The 21,008-nt window shown below is 43.5% G+C and overlaps 1 protein-coding gene across 3 annotated transcripts in view; it reads left to right on the top strand.

Annotated features, from left to right (window-relative positions):
• The first annotated feature begins 10,413 nt into the window (after positions 1-10,413).
• Positions 10,414-21,008, top strand: part of ep300a (E1A binding protein p300 a) — a 40,331-nt gene continuing 29,736 nt past the window's right edge. For 2 of the 3 annotated variants that reach the window (XM_063222048.1, XM_063222047.1), the window contains exons 1-5: positions 10,414-10,717; positions 15,403-16,097; positions 17,787-17,966; positions 19,649-20,018; positions 20,538-20,657. In XM_063222048.1, the coding sequence (XP_063078118.1) occupies positions 10,624-10,717; positions 15,403-16,097; positions 17,787-17,966; positions 19,649-20,018; positions 20,538-20,657 (1,459 nt within the window). In that variant the 5' untranslated portion in view covers positions 10,414-10,623. The remainder of the gene's footprint in view (positions 10,718-15,402; positions 16,098-17,786; positions 17,967-19,648; positions 20,019-20,537; positions 20,658-21,008) is intronic. The other variant, XM_063222049.1, reaches the window with a different exon arrangement.

Raw genomic sequence — 21,008 nt, 5'->3', positions numbered from 1 at the left:
CTTATAGTGTATTTTTTAATACCACACTTAAGCACATTACTTTAAAAATACAAATACACTTAAACTACACTTAAAATACAATACACTAATAGTATATTTTGTAATACCACACTTTAGCACATTACTTTAGAAATACAAATACACTTGAAATACACTTAAAATGCAATACACTAATATTATATTTCTAAAACCATATTTTAGCACATTACTTTAAATATACAAATACACTTAAAATACACTTAAATACAATACACTAATAGTATATTTTCTAATACCACACTTTAGCACATTACTTAAAAAATACAAATACACTTAAAATATCCTTAAATACAATACACTAATAGTATATTTTCTAATACCACACTTTAGCACATTATTTTAAAAATACCAATACATTTAAAATACACTTAAAATACAATGCACTAATAGTATATTTTCTAAAACTATATTTAAGTACATTACTTAAAAAAAATAGTGTAGTCCTACTTAAAATATACTTATCGGAAATTAAATTAAAGTGATTAGAATACACTCAACTATAAGTATATTTTTTAAAAACATATTTAAGTACTGTACTTAAAAAATATAGTGTAGGCCTACTTAAAATATACTTATCGGAAATTAAATATATTTCAAATACACTTAAGTACATTTTTTTTTGACCTGGGTGCATTTTAAGTTTACTTGGGTTATCCTTGTTTACTGATTTGTTTGATGATCTGAAAAGGTGTGACAAATGTGCAAAGTAGAGATGCACCGGATCCTGATTTTTAGGATCCTGCCGGATACCGGATCCACTGCTTAAGATCCTGCCGGATCCGGAACCGGATACCGGATCCTACGAAAGGGTTGAAACACATAGCCTACTCACACACGTGGGCCCTTTTTATCACGTTGGCTCAAACTATTTTGACTTAAAAGCCTCGGCTACCGGATCCTGGATCCTGGAACCAGATCCGGATAGTCTGAAAAACCCCTATTATCCTGCCGGAACCGGATCTTGGATCCTGTACATCTCTAGAGCAAAGTAAAAACACCAGAAAGGGGGCAAATACTTTCGCACATCACTGTATAGACAGAGGGCCCTTCTTCAATAATTGTATTTTACTTGTGGGCTATTTATGGCTCCAATTGGAAAAAACAGCTCTGCATATGCTTAATATTCCTGGAGATGCTGAAGAGTCTGGGCCGCTCAAAAATATGTAACTATACGAACACATGGAGAAAATGACAACAGGCTTTCTATATTTTAGGCAGTGTGTGAAATGCTTTCTATGACCATTTTGTATTTGTGCATAGGCCTACTCCACTCCACGCTATACTTTTGAACTGCTAGTCTTTCTCAAATAGGCCATGGGAAAAAATGAGAATTGAGACACAATATCCCATTGACCCCTTTAGAAGGTACGTTGTAACTGACTGCACACACATTGTTGGCTCAAACACACACACGGCCCTAAAGAGAGAAAACCTGCTGTCTTGAAGCATGTACAGTTGTAAAAAAGATTAGAGATCCGAAAAAGTACACTTGTTGTTACGCTATTCCGAGAGGGAATAGGCTGTGCCCAAATCAAAGGAGCTGTTTTAGGACAAGAAATGAGATCTACTGACTGGACAGGACACCATGAGGAATGCACATATCTGTGGCTTACACTTCATATCTGAAGTTATAGTTGTCATCTATTTTCTTATTTTGGGAATACAGGATTTTTAATGGCCGTTGCAATACCGATTTTTTTTTCCATCACCCTTGGCCGATACCCGATTTCCGATACCCGATATTTGGGGTCGATATGGGTTAAAAAAAAAAAGGTTAAAAAATGACAAATATTCCGGGTCTCAAGTTAAAAATAAACATTCCTTTAAAGGGACACTGTGCAGGAAATGGTCAAAAAAGGTATGCTGCAAATATGCAAATATGCTGCTCATTGAAACTGGGCTGCCTATTGCCAAATTTGATCTTTACATGAAAGTTTACTAAGTAATAAACAAATATTTTCTAGTATGGTCCAAGTACAGTCATTTTTGCTGCTAAAAATGGCTATTTTTGGACATTCAAAATGGCAGACCATGGAGAAGATCCCCCTTTTCATGTATGAAAATTTTCCAGTCATAACAAATACTTAGAATTTGATGCTGGTGGTAAGTATTCCTGAAAAAGGTAACATTAGTGAATGGGCAACATGAATCTGGAAACAACTAAAAATCTGACACAGTGTCCCTTTAACATTATCAAATTGAGGTAGAACTTGTAACATTTAAACACCCACTCTAACAATCAAGTAATGTCTAACAATCAAGTAATAGAAAAATAAAGTGTCGAATGACATAAAATAATAAATATTGCGTATCGGCCAAAACCACACGCGTATCGGCCGATACCGATACACTTAAAAAATGCAAATATCGGCCCGATATATATATCGGTCTATCCTTAACCTGAATACGTCACATCTGTTTACAAATAGTAAACCTTTTCTTTCCCTCAAGCGACCTATAGCCTACCAGCAAAAGACATCCTGAGCTGTACTGTGTTAATCTGATTTTCTGAGTGAAATAACTGAAATATTAATAAAGTAAAATAAAGTGTAACCAAACAGTCTCTATCCACCGTATTACCCCGCCCACTAATTCGGCCCATTTCAACATTTGTCACGCTCCCACAGTATATCCAATCTGCTAGTTCCTGATATCCATTGCCCTGAATGCTTTAGCACTAGCACCTGCTACCCAAAGAGTAATGGTGCCGTCCTTGTGGATTATAAGGTGAGTAGCAGTTCCTCTATGTTAGTGTTTCTCAATGGGGGCGCTAATGTTGGGGAGCCCCAAGGTGGGCTAGAAGGGTTATGATGAGGTCAAGGGGGCGTTGGGAGGCTTATGATGTGGTCAAAGGGGTGTTTGTCCAAAAACAGTTGAGAACCACGGCTCTAGGTCAACTGCATAAGATCAACCAGCCAAAGAAACTAGGTGGGCTCACCAGGTGGCAGAGAATGTTTTTGCCTGGCTAGTAACAACGATAACCATTTGGTCCCACCCACAACCCTCAGCTGTCTGAAACACTGTGTGGTGCCAGATTATAATTTTCATGTTATAGTTGGTCTTGACAGGTTATGGACAGTGATGGGCACAATGAATTAGTTAGTTACAATCTAGTTACACATATTGCAAATCACTTGGTTTTACCTGTCCAATTCAGCAAGGTGATTGGCTGCTTGAATGATCACCTGGTTGAATCGAACAGGTAAAACAAGGCCATTAGGAATGTGTGGCCTAGGCTGTAAATCGGCCCTAATGACTACAGTTTTACCCATCACTGGCTATGGATTAACACATTTGTACGGAAGTGGGCTTCCTGTGACCACTTCCTTCCTTCCTGTATGCTGACTCACAAGTCCTTTCATATTCCTCCTTTAATTAGGTTATGTTTGAAAGTCAAAGGTGACAGTATGTTACCCAATTTGATGTGTTTGGTCGTGTTTTCTAGTCATGCCATCTATTGTGGGGATGTCTGCTTTCCTATTTTACATGTACTGAGTTTGTGACAGTTTGCACAAAGAACATTTTTTGGGACATTAAAATGCCATTGGAAAGTCAAAAGTGACATGTCTGCCTCCAGTCCAGTCCATACATTGCTCTTCCACCAAATGAGGACCAGGGCCGCTGACAGCTTTGACTGAGCCTGGGACAAAATTATTTGAAAGGGCCGCCCTCTCAATACATACAATGTTATGGCGACCTAATTCTGGGCCCCTGCTTTCCCTGAGCATGGGAAAACTGACCCATTTGCCAACCACCCCTCCACCGTAGCCCCTTAATGCGCGCCGTACCTCCAGTGGCACGCTGTAATAGTCATTGAAATGTAACTAACACAGCACTACAATACTATGACACAACACAGGCCCTTTAGTAATGCACCACGACTTGGTCGTTACCATACTGGTAACAACAAATGTATAAAGCCGCGTCTTAAGGGGATATGGGAGATTCCGTGAGAACTGTCAACCACAAATGTCTTTACAGAGAACACCCACACACTCGTGGTGAGCGTGATGAGGAACTAATAACTCTAACCTTGATTTGATCCATAGTGGGGCATAAGCAGGTGTGTGTGTGTGTGTGTGTGTGTGTGTGTGTGTGTGTGTGTGTGTGTGTGTGTGTGTGTGTGTGTGTGTGTGTGTGTGTGTGTGTGTGTGTGTGTGTGTGTGTGTGTGTGTGTGTGTGTTCGTTCGTGTGTGCGTGCGCGTGCGTTTTGTGAACATGCACAAAAATACCATCAGAAATACTTTCTAAATGTGATCTGTCTTTCTGCTTTCACTACATCCTGTACATAAGTATTTTTTTATTTTAACTTTGTTTTGGGTTTTCATGGGTTTTGTGTTTGCATTTGGTGTATGCCATCTGCAAAGTTTAGGCCTCACTGTCTTTGAATTTCACTGTCAGAATTTCACGTCTGAACTTTAAAAAATAAAAGTTCTTCCAAAAAGCTGTAGTTTGTCACTGAGGGGAAACCTGGATGTCAAACTCACTTCAGTTCAGGGGCCACATACCTATTTAGCCTATTTGATCTCAAGTGTACCGGACCAGTAACATATTTGCAAAATATGGAATCATATTGCTAGTCAATCATCTCAAGGTGGATTACAGCGGTGAGATTACAACCCTAACCCAGGAGCATTGACTGAAAAAGATATTTGTTCTCAAGTGTCAAAAACCTAAAATCTCAGACAACTGCAGCACATTTTATGAGGGGCTAAAATTGTACATCTTAGTTTGACATTCTTAGTTTTTTTTTCTCTGCAAGTCTGGGGCTGGATTGAACCATCTGGCAGGCCGCATCCGGCTCCTGGGGCTTATGTTTTACAGCCCTGACCTTAAGGTTCTTGGAGGAAACAGAGGATCTCTTGCAGGTTCCTCAAGAAGTTCCTTTAAGGGGTTCCCATTGTGGATAACTGAAGAACCTGTTCCTCAGGGGAACCTTTAAAAGTTCTCTGAAGGCCCGTTCAAGCTTCAGTTATCTAAAAGTTCTCTGGTGAACCTATAGATAACACATCAGTTCGACAAAGAATTCCAATGTTCTGCACAGAACGTTTATAGGTTACCCCAAGTAGTAAAATGAAAGTTGAATGAAAGGGGGCAGTTGGCAGACTTATGATTAGGTGAAGTCTGATTAGGTCAGAACCACTGCTCTAAAAGTTTGCTGAGGGACCTTCAAGAAAATCTTCAGATCGCCTATACCTCAGAGAGCGTTTAGAGCAGGCATGTCAAACTCAGTCCTGGGGGTCAAACCTGGCTCGCGGAGTCATGTTATTTGGTCCGCGAGATCATTTCAGATGTGTATTACAGTTGGCCCACATACCCCATCAATGTATAGCACCATCAGTGTATAGCACAAGATTGAACATGAAATTTGGTGTGTCACAGGAATAAGAGTCGGCCCAGGCCACTAAAACAGCTCACACCCATATGCGACACAATAATATTGTTAATAATTATAATAATAATATTACAATAATATTATGTGCGGGCACATTTGAACTGGGGATGGGACGTCGGTATCGATGTATCGGTATTAGACTCAGATAGGCCTATCAACATAATTCAGAGATCGGATCGGAATTTTTCCAAAGTATCGGAAGTGTCCTAATACTGACATTGAGCCAGCTGTAATGTTAATTTGAAATCACAACACTTACATATTAGTTTTCAGGATGGGATTGTTACTTTTTACTTTTTACTTATTCATGGTTTCCTGTTCTTCTGACTCCCTTTTCTGACTAAATAGTGTACTTGGGCCTACCTCAAGTTGAAACCGATTTATAGGCCTATATGTGGTTTTGGTATTAGATCGGTGTATCGGTATCGGCAGATATCCATATGGGGATCGGATCGGAAGTGAAAAAATGCGTATCGGTGCATCCCTTATTTGAACTGCGATATATGATGGAAAAGATTGTGTGTGAAATGTAACTATGAATACTATGCATATATACATATGCACAGGGTGTGATTTGTCATAAAACCAGAGTGGGGGATATGTTTCAGATTTTAAGCAATATCAAATGGAGTTACATTGAGCTATGACTGAAATCATGTAGAAAAAGTGACAATATCAAAACCAGAAGAGGGGACAATCCCCCCATCCCCCCCTACAAATCACACCCTGCATATGCACAATTTTAGTCCATTTAAAAAATATATATATTGAGTTCGGCCCACGACTCCGTTCCAGATTTTGAGTTTGCCCCTCAGTCGATTTCAGTTTGACACCCCTGGTTTAGAGGTTCACCCACGGAAAGGCAAACGGAAGGTTATTCAAGGAACCTTTAATTTTTTTACAGTGTGCCATTTGAAAGTTGAACACACCTTTGTAAACCTCTGGCCTTTAGGCTTGCCACCCCAGGCTCAATATACAAGGTACCTGAATCTGCTAATTACTGGGACTAATAATCTGGCATACATGGCATTTCTCCAGTGGGCCAAAATCTTTTATCCCCCATAGAGGCCAGCTACTGTATCTACAATGGACTCAATCAGTCAGAATATACTGTCGTAGGAAAGTGACCCAACCCTTCAACGTAAATTAAAATATTTATCTTCTAAGAGTTATTCTAATTTACACAGACATCAACTTTAGTTTGGCCTGTAATCTGGGAAGTTGTATGGAGGACCGGTCTGAAACAAAAATGACCATGCCATTTTCTGGTCCCAGTCTAGCTCTGATCAAATGGGACTAAATGCACTCTAATTCTGCATCTGTTGTAAACTGCACTGACTGAAAGTGGTTACAGACATGACTTGTCTCAGGCCATCTTCAGTCACTCTATAGCAGCCTTCAACAGGCTTGAGTCATACTTTATTGGTTTTGAATGACCAAAAATCTCTAGTTATGATTACAGGATTGGGATTATTATTCATTGCTAAAATGTTCTGTTTTGGTGGCGATTTGGCAGTGGGTTAGAGCATCATACCATTACACTATGGACCCTCTTCGATTATGGTCCGAGGTCATTTCCCAATCCCACAAACAAGTGAGCTGTCCCGTTTTGGTGCAGTGAGAAAGGGGGGATGTGATGTTGCTACTGGGTTGATGATGTGCTCTGACTGTCATGCTATTGAGCCTTGAGTGTTTGGCATAGCAGTCAGAGAATACATTTGGTACCCTGAAATCCCAGGTTCGAAACCAGGCAGAGCTACTCTGAAACCTACAAATGATGCCAGAAGAGGCATAGCTTGTCTAAACATTGTAATCCTGCACAGTCTGCTTCTCTGGGCTCGAACTTTCAACCTATCAGATACTCAACAGTTTGACGTGGGAGGCACAGGTACCACTAAGCTAAAGGTCGAGGGCAGGGGTGGAAAACTGGGCCACCTGAAATTTTAAGAAGTCCTCCAAGGGTCATACTATCAACACAAACTATGAACATACATACGATGAACATTTCCCCCTGCACTTTAGGCCTACATATATTGAAAATGGCAACTTTAACAACAGACCCCACCATCACTAGGTCTCCTGAAAATATAACTTTATTGAATTGCAAATGTAATTTCTAACACTGCTTTCAAAACTTGCCTTGAGGCCATCAGAGGTGCACCACCCACTTGTGTGAGCTGTAATTCCATGCGATTCTATATCATGTTTTAAGGTCATGTGTTGATCAGATGTACACCGTGTGCAGAATTATTCGACAAACAAGTTTTTTGACCATATTATCCATTTTATGCATATTTTCATACACCAACCTGTATGAACATGAAATCATATGGGATTTCAGCATAGGTCATGCATATTTGTATAAAAAGAGAGAGTGTGATTGAAGGAGACCAACACCCTATATCAGGTGTGCATAATTATTTGCCAACTTTGTTTTACTCTGGGAAAACGGGCCACAAAATAGATCTAACAAACTCTGGAAAGTCAATAAATAATTTTGAAGGTTTACAGAGGGGTGTGGCTGTCTAAATCTTTAAAATAATTCAAGGTGAAACCACCAGAAAAGTATTACCCTACAGTGCTGGCATATTCCAGAACTGAAACCTACATCGAGTGTCCAGCAGAAGGTATTCATCACTCAGACATGGCCAAGGTAAAAAAAAAAAGCCTGACACTTTCTGATGGTGCGCTTGTGAGTTCTGTGATCATGTGACCAATATCTTGGCAATATCATGACACATCCCTCTGTAAGACTTACAAATTGTTTATAGACTATTAAGTTTTTGTTAGATGTGTTTTGTGGCCCATTTTCCAAGAGGTTCACAAAGTTGCCTAATAATTATGCACACCTGATATACTGTAGGATGTTGGGCTCCTTATTATACAAATATACATGACCTGGAATGCTTAAATCCAATAGGATTCTGTGATCATACAGGTTGGTGAGGGGAAATATGCATAAAATGGATGATATGATGATATAAAAACTTGTTTGCATAATAATTCTGCACACCCCATATACTGTATGTCTATAGTTTTATGTGATGTTATATTAGAATAGACTGATCAGGGGCTGGGGCTGCAAATTAGTCATCAGGCTATAAACCCTCTATGTATTCACATACGTTTTGTCATGACCTTGCCGCCATGTCATGTTTGTAATTGTCCCTGCCAAATAAATGACAAAAAAGAAAAAAAATCTGGGACTAAGTCACAGGCCAAACTCAGTATTAACTCAAATATTCTACATGCACACATGTCCCGGTAATACTTAAAGCGAGACAAATTTCACAAACATTCCAATTATGTAGGCCTAGTTCAAATGTACCTGTAGGCTATTCTATTGTAGACTACGGTACCTATGAATGAGAAATATCATATCACTACTGATACTAGACTAGCCTGATCACTGATCACTACACTAGCCTATAGGCCCTCTCATAAATTTTCAAGTCACACAGTATTACTAGTATACTTTATTAATGGTGCATATGGTTCAACTATTGGCAAAGTGAAATGACATTACAGGCTGGGTTTGGCCACCAGGCTTCGAGTTTGACACCAGAGCCATTTTGGATAGGGAAACTATGGGGCAAGTTGCATGAGGGACACAGAGGGTATGTAAAGCACGAGTCTGCATCTCAAAGATGAAAATGGTGTGATGGTGTGACTAGGGTTGTGTGTGTGTGTGATGTAACTGTCATGCCAACACATTTGGCTCTTCACTGTAGTGGTCAAAGACAGCACACGTTTGGGGCCCAGGTTCGAGGCCAGGCACCGCCTCCTCTTTGCTACAGTACATACAGTAGGCCTGCAGTATGAGGGCCTTTCACATGGTTTTGTCCAGACCCGGACAAGGCTGTCAATGGGCCTGTGTCTGATACTGCCATGTAGGCCTGATTATCATCGACTTTCAAATCTCTTCGAGACTTGGTCTGACCCAAAGCATAACAATTAACATTTCCCAAACTGCATGGTTGACCCGCCTCCCTTGGTTTGCTTCTGGTTTTTGATTCCTAATTTTTAGGGAATAGGGAAGAGATGGCCAAGGTCAAGAAAGACTAGTAACACCACATGTATTACGCATTGGGAAAGCATTGTAAATAAATACTTGAACAACTCGATCCACATGATGAATTATGGTGGTTGTTGTATTGTATCTATAATGTTGGATGACAGATAGCCTTTGCATCAACAGTCCTTTATCGTGGAAATTGCTCTCTTTTGGGGAAGGCCTCTGACATCTTTTTCCAAACCGCTCAGAAAAACTCATGAAGGTCTAGCTGCCAAATAAGGCAGTTCTTAGTAATTGGAATGCAAAAAATGGTTGGAAATATAGGCCTAGTGAATAGGCACTGCAGGACTACAGGTAGGTCTACACTTTGAATTTCATCATGACAAGACTGCACAATTCCGAATAGGCCTTCTGATGCATTTGGTGCACCTTTAGGTTTGAGAATCATCAAAATGGCAGGGCTAAATTTGGGACTATTTATTTGTTATGACGGGTTATCATGATAATGATGATAATGACATATATAGGCCTACTAGTTATAATTTGAAACAGGAAAATTTAGGACACCTAGAATATGAGAGGTTGCTCCATGCATCATTGACCATGGGCTGTAGCAGCCTACATTTAAAACATAAATTTAGGCCTATAGGCCCCTATTTTAAAAATATATATTTTGTAGATTGGCAAACTGTTCAAAAATGTTGAAATAGTTTGATGGTTAAATGTTTCGATGCTTTGGGCACTGCTTCAACCCTGTGCGTTAGGCAAGAATCCCTTGCAAAAACATCACTTCCTTGCAAAAGGCACGTAAAAGGCAAATAACTGATAATAACACATTCATTAAGAGAATTTTCTTACGTGAAAACTGTTTACGAGTTGGTCGAGAGCCGCTACGTGTGGCTCCCTCTCGCCGACTCCCCCTCCCTCCTCCGCCGCTTGCAGAAATTTATAAAGAACAAAAAATCCGACTGGGGAGGGGGGTTGATACGCCGAAGCTGAAATCGAGAGGCGAACCCAGGAAAGAGGAGTATTTTGTACACGGGACTTTCCCCCCCTTCGTCCCCAAAAAGGAGGGGGAAAAGTCAAATTTTATGAAGATAAACGAAAAATATCTTTCGGAAAGAGGCAAAGACGATTATCTCTGTGGATATATATTTTTTAATTCGTAAAAAATATGGCCGAGAACGTTCTGGACTCTGGCCCGCCTTCAGCCAAGAGGCCTAAACTATCCTCTCCGGCACTTTCTGTCTCCGCCAGCGATGGAAACGGTAAACATAATACTTATTTCTCCTGTTGTGGTCTTGTATTATTTTAATCGATTTATTATTTAATAACGAGTGGGTCTTAACATAGTAATTTGAAGGAATGATGAGTGATGGTTTCTATTTTGTCGTAGGAAGCTAGCTAGCTAGCTACCAAACTTGCTAGTTTGTATGTGGGACTTAAACAGATCTAGCTTAGGCTAGCTTGACACAGACCAGCTAGCTTACTAGCCATCCCTGTGGTCGCTAGCTCTGTAATGGTGTTAGCTAACTTGTTAGCCAGATGATCTAGTTTGTTTTATCGCTTTGACTAATGGTAAAGGTTAATCAGCTCCGTTTATTGCATTACTTCCATTGCAGATGTGACCTATCCATGAATTGTCACTGTCAGTCAACCAGTCGTGATATCTTACACTAAATTCCACAATCCATGAAGGGCTTTACGTTTCCAAATCGTTTTCTTAATGCTAGTAAACGATAGTTTATGAAAGACGCTGGCCGAGTAATTTACAAGTTATCTCTGAAGTTTATTGTCAAACAGCCATGCAGTGTATTTTCTCACATTGCAATGAAAACATTTTAACTTCCCCAAGTGTGTGTCTGAGTGTGGCTTAGCATATTGTACGATAACTATTTCTAATAGGTAATGACACTTTGTCCGTCAATCAGTAATGCATAGGCTTAGCTTAGGTGCTATTAAACCTAGCTAGAATGGCTTCAGTGTTTCGATAACATTAGCGTCAAAAAGCCTATTGGCTAGCTTAGCCTTTGGCATTCGACGCTAATTAGCAAACTAGTTAGCCAACTAGCAAGTCCATCATCTTTGAAACTTAGTTCGACTTAGCTAATCGTCGTTACTGCTTCACTGTTCACAGAATGTATCTCTGATTCAAGCGTGTCGTGATCGGCCACAGTTTTTAAGTTGGCAAACCGTAGCTTTCCCTTAGCTCCACAGTTCAGGACTGCTAGCCAATAACAGATAGATGTGTCGCAGGCCCATGCAACTCTAGCAGTGCACCCTGCCATTGTTAGTTTGCTGGCTAGTGGACGGCTTGAAGCTAACTGGGCTTGTAGACCGAAGCTTGGGAAACAACGACAAACTTTAAGTTTTTCTTCTGTATATGTGCCATCCCCAAAAAACAACCCTAGATCACTGGTTGTATGGTTTCCTTTGCCATGCTGTGGATTGTGGTGTAAATGTCCACTTGTGTGAGTGAGAAAGTGTGTGAAGTTCCCATCAGAAACCATCAGTTATGTGCGGTCATTTTTCTTTGCATCTTGATATCTATTGTTCAGTTTCAATCGGCTGGGATGAGACTCGCCTCCCTTTTGACTTTTGCACTTGAACTGAGTGACAAACGCCTTAAGCCACAGGGTAGCATAGAAGTGAGGATGTAGGCTAACTGTTTTGGACGGGATGTAAACTTTGTTGTGCAAAAGTGTACCGGACAGTGGTTTAGCCACAAGTCAACTACCCGCCGACAGAAAATCGACATACGAATTTGGATAGGTGGGCTATTTTAGTTGAACCGTTGACGAATGTTTTAACACAAGTATTAAGAAGTAAGTCTCGATGCTTTTAACACACTACTATTTTCATACAAACACCCATGGGTATGTGTTGCTCATAGTAGAAGAGCTTACTTCTCCATGCTAGCGGTTGTGTTTTCCTCCATTGCCTCTGCAAATCATGCTGAGCTGATGCTTCAAAATGTGTAGTAGGCCACTAATTCATTATAACTAAGATTAACAAAAGGAACACAACGGATTATGTTTCGTCCGACTTGATGTTGGTTGAATTATCCAAATGGGATAGCCGCACCATGGGCAGTTTGCTGATTCTGTCAAGATTCTTCACATGCCGGAAATTGTCCCATTAACCATTCATTCATACAAGTTGTCTAGATTCTAGCAAGAGTTTGATTTTTGTTTGCTGTTATCCCGTTGTTTTGTCCCATAGTTCTGAAAACAGGGGGGAACATGGGGCTGTGAATTCGAAATGGCTGACAGTCCCATTTGTCAGCAAGACGTTTGAAGTGATGTATGCGTTTTGGCACAGATTGCTTCTGCTGGATAGGGGGCTGTCTGTCTGGGTGTTAAACTTGTAGGGTTGGTGGGTTGTAATGTTGGAAATTGTACTGCTTTCAGATGCCAGTCATTAATCCATCAGATAACCGCTTTTCACAAGCTCCCCAGACAGAGGCCATTTTCAGTGGTTATGATCTTTATAAATGGACCCCCCTCATCTTGTGTTATCTGGAGTCACCAATAGTGACTACTGCTATTCGTTTTTTAAATTATTTTATTTTAGCATGCATTCCAAAATGTCCATGTCCTTGCATGGGAAGGTAAGAAACGAGCTTTCAGTTCATTCTGTAACCAGTGCATGTAACTGACAACAAAGTCGACTTGACACAGTCATCTCACTTCAATATGTGCCTCACTGGTTTGCTGTTACTTCAGAATTAAGTGAGGTCCTCCAAGTGTCGTGAACTGACTCTCAGTGTTGCGCCACCTCTGGATGAAGAGAAGGGGCAGAGTAGAGTAGGCTGATTATCATCGACGTTCAAATCTCTTCGAGACTTGGTCTGACCAAGAGCATAACAATTAACATTTCCCAAACGGCATGGTTGACCCGCCTCCCTTGGTTTGCTTATGGTTGTTTGCTTGCTGACAAAGTGGGAGGAGTTCCCGTATTTTCGGGAACGCAGAAAGTACTTGGATTGCTCTTGACCTGACTAGTTGCAACGCTGGAAGTGTTTCGTCACTAGGAGGGCACAGCCTGGCTATAGTAGTGGTGCTGGTGGTGTGGATCTGACTGACAGCTGGGGAGGCTGTGGGCTGTCCTATCCTGCTTCCCCGGGTGCATGTGCCTCTGGAGCACTGTAAACACCAAGACGATGTGCAAATTCAAAGGAAGCGGTGAGAAAACTGAGAAGCTATAGATTGATGATGATGATGATGATTATTATTATTATTATTATTATTATTATTATTATTATTATTATTATCATGTTCCACCCAGTGAGTTTGTGATGAAGATGGAAAAGTTGTGGACTTTGTTGTTTGTTTGTTTGGCTAAGTTACTTATGCCCTCCAGTCTGCATGCGTTCCTTCACAAACTGTAGCAGCCAATGACGCGGGTGTAATTTGCCAGGCTGCCATTTAACAGCCCAGTGCATCAATCATGTTAGCTTGATTGTCAAAAAGGCACGCACACACACACACACACACACACACACACACACGCACAAATCCAGCATTATGGTGTCAATCCTCAGATGGTAAGGTTAGTAATTGTCAGTCTGGTGGTCATGCTTGTTTATTTTCTGTTGTGTCAGTGAAATATGATTGTGTTTGCTTTGGAAATCTCTGCAGTCCGAAAGGTCCGCCCCTTAAGTAAGCATTTGAAGTGTGAAGGCGTGTGTCCGCCAGTAGTTGTAGTGTATGGCGTGTGTGTATGTGTTTGAGGTAGTGTGTGCGTGCCTGCCAATACTTGTAGTGTATATGGGTGGGTAAGTGCGCATGCGTGTGTTTGTGGGCGTGCATGCTTGCATACGTGTGCGTGCGTGCGTGCGTGCGTGCGTGCGCCTGCCCACCAATACTTGTAGTGTATATGGGTGGGTGTGCGCGACGTGTGTTTTGTGGGCGTGCTTGCATGTGTGTGTGTGTTTGTGTGTGTGTGTTTGATTGAAGGAGTGTGTGCGCATTTGTGTGCGTGCGCGTGCATTAGTGTTGTTTGCCCTTACCGGGGTGCCAGTGTTTACCTCTGGCCGGCATGGTGCCACGACCTTACAGCATCCACTCAGCCTCTGGCACCCAGTCAAAACCACAGAGCGCCCGAGGGGCTACCACACCACACCGCACCACACTAACACCAACGCTGTCTCCCGCTCTCACACGCTGTCTCCACAGTCCTCACCAGCTCTGCCTCGGCGGGAAGCCCATCTTTCTCTCTCTCTCTCTCTCTCTCTCTCTCTCTCTCTCTCTCTCTCTCTCTCTCTCTCTCTCTCTCTCTCTCTCTCTCTCTCTGTCTCTCTGTCTCTCTCTCTCTCTCTCTCTTGCAAATCAACACGCCTCGGGCAGAGACGGTATTCAAGTTACAAAACATTTTTTTTCTTTTTTCTCAAGTAAAGTTTGTGTGTGTCGGTTGGTGGAGTGGCTCGTTGTCATTGTTCTAGAGTCAGAACTGTGTGTATTTTACACCAATACTAATGTTGCTTTTTGTCATTCTCTCCATTTCTTCTCCTTCTGTTTCTCCTGTCCACCCTCTCTCTGTCTACCTCTGTCTGTCTGTCTGTCACTGCCTTTCTTTTTTTCCTGCCTGACTGTTTGTCTACCTGCATTTCTGTCTTTCTGTCTGCCTGTTATCCTTTGTACCCGTCTCTGTTTGCCTCTCTGTCCATCACCTCCCTCATCTACCTGTCTCTCTCTGTGTACCTGTCTTTCTGTCACCTGGTCCTGTTGTCTCTGCATGTCTCTATCTTTCGGTCGATTCCTTGTCTGTCTGTCTTTCTGTCTGTCACCTCTTTTGTGTCTGTCTGTCTCTCTGCATGCTTTCTGTCTGTCTGTCTACCTGTCTCTCTGTTTGTCTATCTCTCCGTCCTTCCTTGTATCTTTCTTGCTGTATCTCTGTCGCCTCCTTCGTGTCTGTCTGTTACACCCCACCCCACCCCCCACCCCCCATGCAGATTTTGGCTCTCTCTTCGACCTGGAACACGACCTCCCGGACGAGCTCATCAGCTCCTCGGAACTGGGCCTGGCCAATGGCGGCGATCTCAACCAGCTGCACACCAGCCTGGGGGGCCTCGGCGGTGGCCCCAGCTCCGCCATGGGGGGGCTGGTGGGCATGGGACCCGGACCTGGACCCGGCGGCCCTCAGGACGCCGCGGCCAAGCACAAGCAGCTGTCCGAGCTCCTGCGCTCCGGGGGGCAACAGCAGGGGCCCGGGGCCAATAACAACGGCGGCGCCAACCAGGCCGGCGGGCCAGGACCAGGGGGCAGCATGGGGCTGCCCGGCCTGGCCAGCGTGAAGATGTCGCCGGGCGGGCACCAGGGAATGGGACCCCAGTCGCAGCAGCACATGTCCCCGCAACAGCAAGCCAGTCTCATGCAGCAGCAGCAGCAGCAGCAGATGGCTGGCATGGTGGGGGGCATGAACAGGGGCATGATGGGTACCCAGAAGGGTGCGGGACAGCAGCAAGGCATGGGGCCCCAGCAGGGCATGGGGGGCCAGGTCTTAAACGGTTCCCCCAGGATGGGCTACCCGAATCAGGGGATGGGCAGCAACAGCAACCTGCTGGCTGAGACTTTACAGCAGCAACAGGGAGGAGGAGTGGCTGGCCAGAACGCACTGAGAGCACAGCAACCTGGAGCACTGAACAAGGTAGGAAGGACGGAAGGAAGAAGTAGCCACCTTTGTGTGTCCGTGAGTGTGTGTGTGTGCGCGTGTGTGTGTGGAGACATTAAGTTGCACTAATGTAAGAAGGGGGCAAAGTTCTAAGTAGAGAGTGTTTTTTGGCAATATTGGTCAGTCAGCTTCAGAGGGAAAAATGTTTTGGAATTTCATTGTAAGAATAAACAGAAGTCAAAACTGTGTTGAGTTGAAATTGTGACTTTTATTGGAGGGACGTTTGATCAAAAACAAAAGTCACTACTTGCAAGAAGACTGGATTGCATATCATTAAGTCATTCACCTGTTGTGTGTGGTATTTTTTTGTTATTGTTTTTTTTTTTTTTTTTTAATTATTATTGCTTTCGTTAGCAAAGATTCAAAGGTCTTCTTTATATGTCCTTGCTGTTTTAGCTGTTTCTTGCACTTAAAATGCATGTGTTGATAGAGGGTTCTTCAAGAAGACAGGAACAGAGAGCATAGTGCAGTGAAAGAGAGATGACGACACAGACAGATAGATGGGCAAAAATAACAGTAGCCATTCATTCTTCACCTCTTGATCTCTCTCTCTCTCTCTCTCTCTCTCTCTCTCGCTGTCTCTCGCTGTCTGTCCATCTATGTGTTATTCTGAGTGATGGGCTTTCAACTTCCCTTGCTGCTGTGGTAATTGAGTTGTGTGCTGTAATGTGTCGGGGATGTCTTAACGGAGCCCTTAATTAGTGACTTAATTGACGAGGAGTGGCAGCCTGCTCTGTAGCACTGCGCGGCCCCCCGGACAAGATGGCCGCTCTTAATTGTGGCTCAGGCATTGTCGGATGAGCCGCAAAGCTCAGCTGAATTGCAGCCCGCCTGGAGCAAAATGCGTCTTTCTCCGTCTTAACTTCTATTCCTCGCCCTCCGTTCTCTTGATCTCTCTTTTCCCTTCTTTCTGTCTTTTTTCTTTCTTTTGCTTTCTCTCGCTCTCCCTCTTGTTTGCCCTTTGCTCTCCTCCTTTTACTTGCACTCTTGCTGTCTTAATTTGTCTCTTCCTCTTTTTTCACTTTTTTTCCCTGTCTCTCTGTCTCTCTCCCTCTCTCTTTCTGACTCTCTCCCTCTCCTCGTGTGTCTTCGGGCCGCAAGGATGGTCGTTATTTAAAGTGGTCGTGTCGGCGAGGAATGGGGAGTTAAGCAACTCCGAGTGAAAGTGGCGGAGGTTTTACTGTTTGTTTTTATTGGCGTCATTGACACCCCCCTCTGCATACAGATAATGCCACTCAGGTCTTTCTCCTTAAGGCTTTACTATACTCAAGCAGCGTGCTTTCTGATAATTTTGTGTCAGTTGTTTTTGGTTGCTTTACTTTAGTGTATTGATTTTAAATTGATGCACTTCAAAGAAATTGAAATTTTAACAAACGTGGTTATGTCCCTTAAAACGACACGCTGTCCATTTTGTTGTGTCTTTTTGTTTTGTTTTTGTTCTTCTTGATCTGTGAAATGGAGGCAATCAGAAGTTGATATGTGGCAAGTTTGTGTGTGCAAGACGGAGCTAAACTGATGGAATGTAAACTCACACCTTTTTAATATGTACGCTAACTCTGCCCCCACCCTCTCTGTATGTTTGTCTGTTTCCCTCTTCCACAACTCATCCTTCTCTTACACACTCTCTCTCTCTATCTCTCTATCTCACCACTGTCCGTTTTACAGATGGGCATGATGGGTAACGCGGGCCCTTATGGGGGCCCCTATGGCCAGGCTGGGGGCCAGGGTCTGGGTGGAGCTGGGCTGGCCCCGCAGCTCCAGAACAAGGCCGGCATGTCCAACAGTCTCGCCCAGTTCAGCATGGACAAGAAGCCCCAGCCCGGCATGCAAGGGATGGGCGCCATGGTGAGTGCTACTTGGTTCGTTGGTTGATTGTCATGGATGATGGGATGGGCTTGACATTGGCACCTGCCAACCAGCCAGAAAAGGGTAAAACTTTGGCTGTGGCTAGTTATAATGTTGGTCTCGCTAGCCACTGTGTATTGAAACTGTGGCTAATAGAAAGGCTAAGGTGGCTAGTGACTCTGGAAAAACCGCTGGACACAGAGGATAGTGAGCAAAAAAAGTTTACGTCAAGCCTTGGTTGTCAGTGATGGGCAATCTGAATTCATTCGTTTTACAATCCAGTGCCACATATTCCAAGTGACCTGGTTTTACCTGTCCAGTTCAGCCAGGTGCTTACCTGGTTGAAAAATCACCTGGTTGAATTGCCCAGGTAATACCAGGTAACTTGGAATATGTGGCAATGGATTGTAACTAATGAATCCACTTGGCCCATTGCTTTTGGTTTGTAAGCACATACGTGCTGCTGTTCTTTCTCTACATTTTCTCCCTCTATCTTTCTTTCCTTCCTCTATTTCTCTCTGTGGCTCTCTTCACTCTTTCTTTTGCTCCATCGCGGCCCCTCTAGCACTCTTTCTGTTGCGCTTGTGTTCCTCTACAGCAGTGGTTCCCAAACTTTTTCTGCTGGGTTCGCCCCTTTGGTCTTTTTACAGATATTTTTGCGACCACCCCATCTCCAATTCCCCAAATGCAAACACTTTTTTTTTTTTGCTACATTATAATGTAAAATACAGTAAAGGTAAATAAATGGATTTGCATGGATGTTACTAACAATGTATAGAAATGTTATGAAGGCATATATTCAAGGTTTCATGCAAACATTCCCTTCTCTCCGCGACCTCCCCTTGCAGTATCTCTGTGACTCCTTGGGGATCCAGGCCCTCAGTTTGGGCACCACTGCTCTACAGACGTTTCTCTCTTCTCCTCTCTGTGTTCTTGGTCTCCATCCATTATTCCCGGTCTCTTGCATGCGCTCTCTGTCTCTGTCTCTGTCTCTCTCTCTGTCTGTCTCTCTCTCTCTCTCTCTCTCTCTCTCTCTCTCTCTCTCTCTCTCTCTCTCTCTCTCTCTCTCTCTCTCTCTCTCTCTCTCTCTCTCTCTCTCTCTCTCTCTCTCTCCTCACCCACTTCATGAGGACCCAAACCCGTTGCTGTACTATACTATACTGAGCGGTGCTGTGGTGTTGGCTGTTAAGTTCCTAGCACATTAGTAGCAGGAAATTCCCAAGCTGTACTGACCCTCCAACTCCTGTGTTCACTTTTTTTTCTTTCTCTCCATGTTTGGCTCATGAGCTGGAGTGGTTGCTGCTGGTGTTCATTCTTCACTTTGCACATTCAAGAGTGGAAAGTGTGAAAGAAACATGTCTCATCATTCATGCATTTTACTAATGTAACCAATATCAAGTTAGTGCAGCACTTCTCAAGCCAACGTTGACACTTTAGAAGGATTGGTGCAAAATGCAAAATTAACTGAAACATTACTCTTCTCCAAGCTTGGCAATGTGAAAATTCTTTCAACTATCTAAAATATATCTGATAGGAGAACAAAAACATCTGCACTGCAACTTTAATGCAGACCTGTTGGCACTGTTGCATAGTTTGCTCTCTCGCTCTCTCACTCTCTCTCTGTCTCTCTCTCTCACCCCACTTAACACCTCCATATCTAACTCTCCTTCTCTCCTCCACAGCCATCCCAGCCGTCGGCAGCAGGTGGCGTGCCCGCATCAGGCCCAGGGGCGGCGGGCATGTTGCCCAACGCTCAGGGAGGTGGCATGGGCGTTTCCGGGGCGGGTGGTCCCGGCGGCGTCACAGGGGCACCGCCCGGCGTGAGCGGGGTGCCAGGGGTCGTCGGAGGCGGCGTCGGAGTGCCCCCTACTGCCGACCCGGAGAAGCGCAAGCTCATCCAGCAGCAGCTTGTGCTCCTGCTGCACGCGCACAAGTGCCAGCGGCGCGAGCAGGCCAACGGCGAGATGCGGCCCTGCAACCTGCCCCACTGCCGCACCATGAAGAACGTCCTCAACCACATGACGCACTGCCAGGCCGGCAAGACCTGCCAGGGTGAGAGAAGAGGGAGTGTGTTGTTGTGTGTTGTTGTGTGTTGTTGTGTGTTGTTGTGTGTTGTTGTGTGTTGTTGTGTGTTGTTGTGTGTTGTTGTGGTATGTGTGTGAGGATGTTTTAATGGCTGTAAATTGAGATATTAATTACTGTAAACTTGTACAAAAAAAACAACTAGTAGTTATATTTTTTTTAAGTTCCATCGGCCAAGCAGGTGAATAATGAAGCTATATTGTTCAGCACAGTGCCCCACCCAATAAGTAGAGTATACTGTTGTCCTCTATGTTCTTTGTAAAAGGCTCAACCAAACATATGATGATCTGTATCCCTCTTTTGCTCCCTGTCTTGCCTTCTCTACCATTCTTTCACTCTCTCTGTCTCTGACTTGATCACTCTCCACATCCATCCATCCATCCATCCATCCATCCATCCATCCATCCATCCCTCCCTCTCTCTCTCCCTCACTCTTTCTGTCTCTTCCTGTCCCTCCTTTTCTCTCCCCCTCTCTGTTACCTCTCCCAGTGGCGCACTGTGCCTCGTCCAGACAGATCATCTCCCACTGGAAGAACTGCACTCGGCACGACTGCCCCGTCTGTCTGCCGCTCAAGAACGCTGGAGACAAGAGGAATCAGCAGTGTGAGTGTGTGTACTCAAGCCTCCGGACATCTTTGACAAGTCTCTCGCTTTCCCTATCTCTCACTCCTTCTCGCTCTGTCTGTGTCTCTGTCGATCTCTCCTCCTTTCCCTCTCTCTCCCTCTTTCACTCTCTCTAACTCAATCTTGCGCTCTCTCTCTCTCTCTCTCTCTCTCTCTCTCTCTCTCTCTCTCTCTCTCGAGCTCTGCCTCTCCCTCTGTGTGTGTGTGTGTGTGTGTATGAAATCCTTTTCTCTTTTAACACAGCTGATGAAAGCTCTGCCAGCTCTGGCCCGATACCTTTTTTTGGGGCTTAATATTCTCAGGCTTAGCAACTGCCAAACTTTGCATGAAGGGGAA

The sequence above is a fragment of the Engraulis encrasicolus genome, chromosome 17 (genome assembly GCF_034702125.1).
Source record: "Engraulis encrasicolus isolate BLACKSEA-1 chromosome 17, IST_EnEncr_1.0, whole genome shotgun sequence".
Classification (NCBI taxonomy): domain Eukaryota; kingdom Metazoa; phylum Chordata; class Actinopteri; order Clupeiformes; family Engraulidae; genus Engraulis; species Engraulis encrasicolus.
Note: the sequence above shows the minus strand (reverse complement) of the source record. Positions and strands in the feature narration are given on the sequence as shown.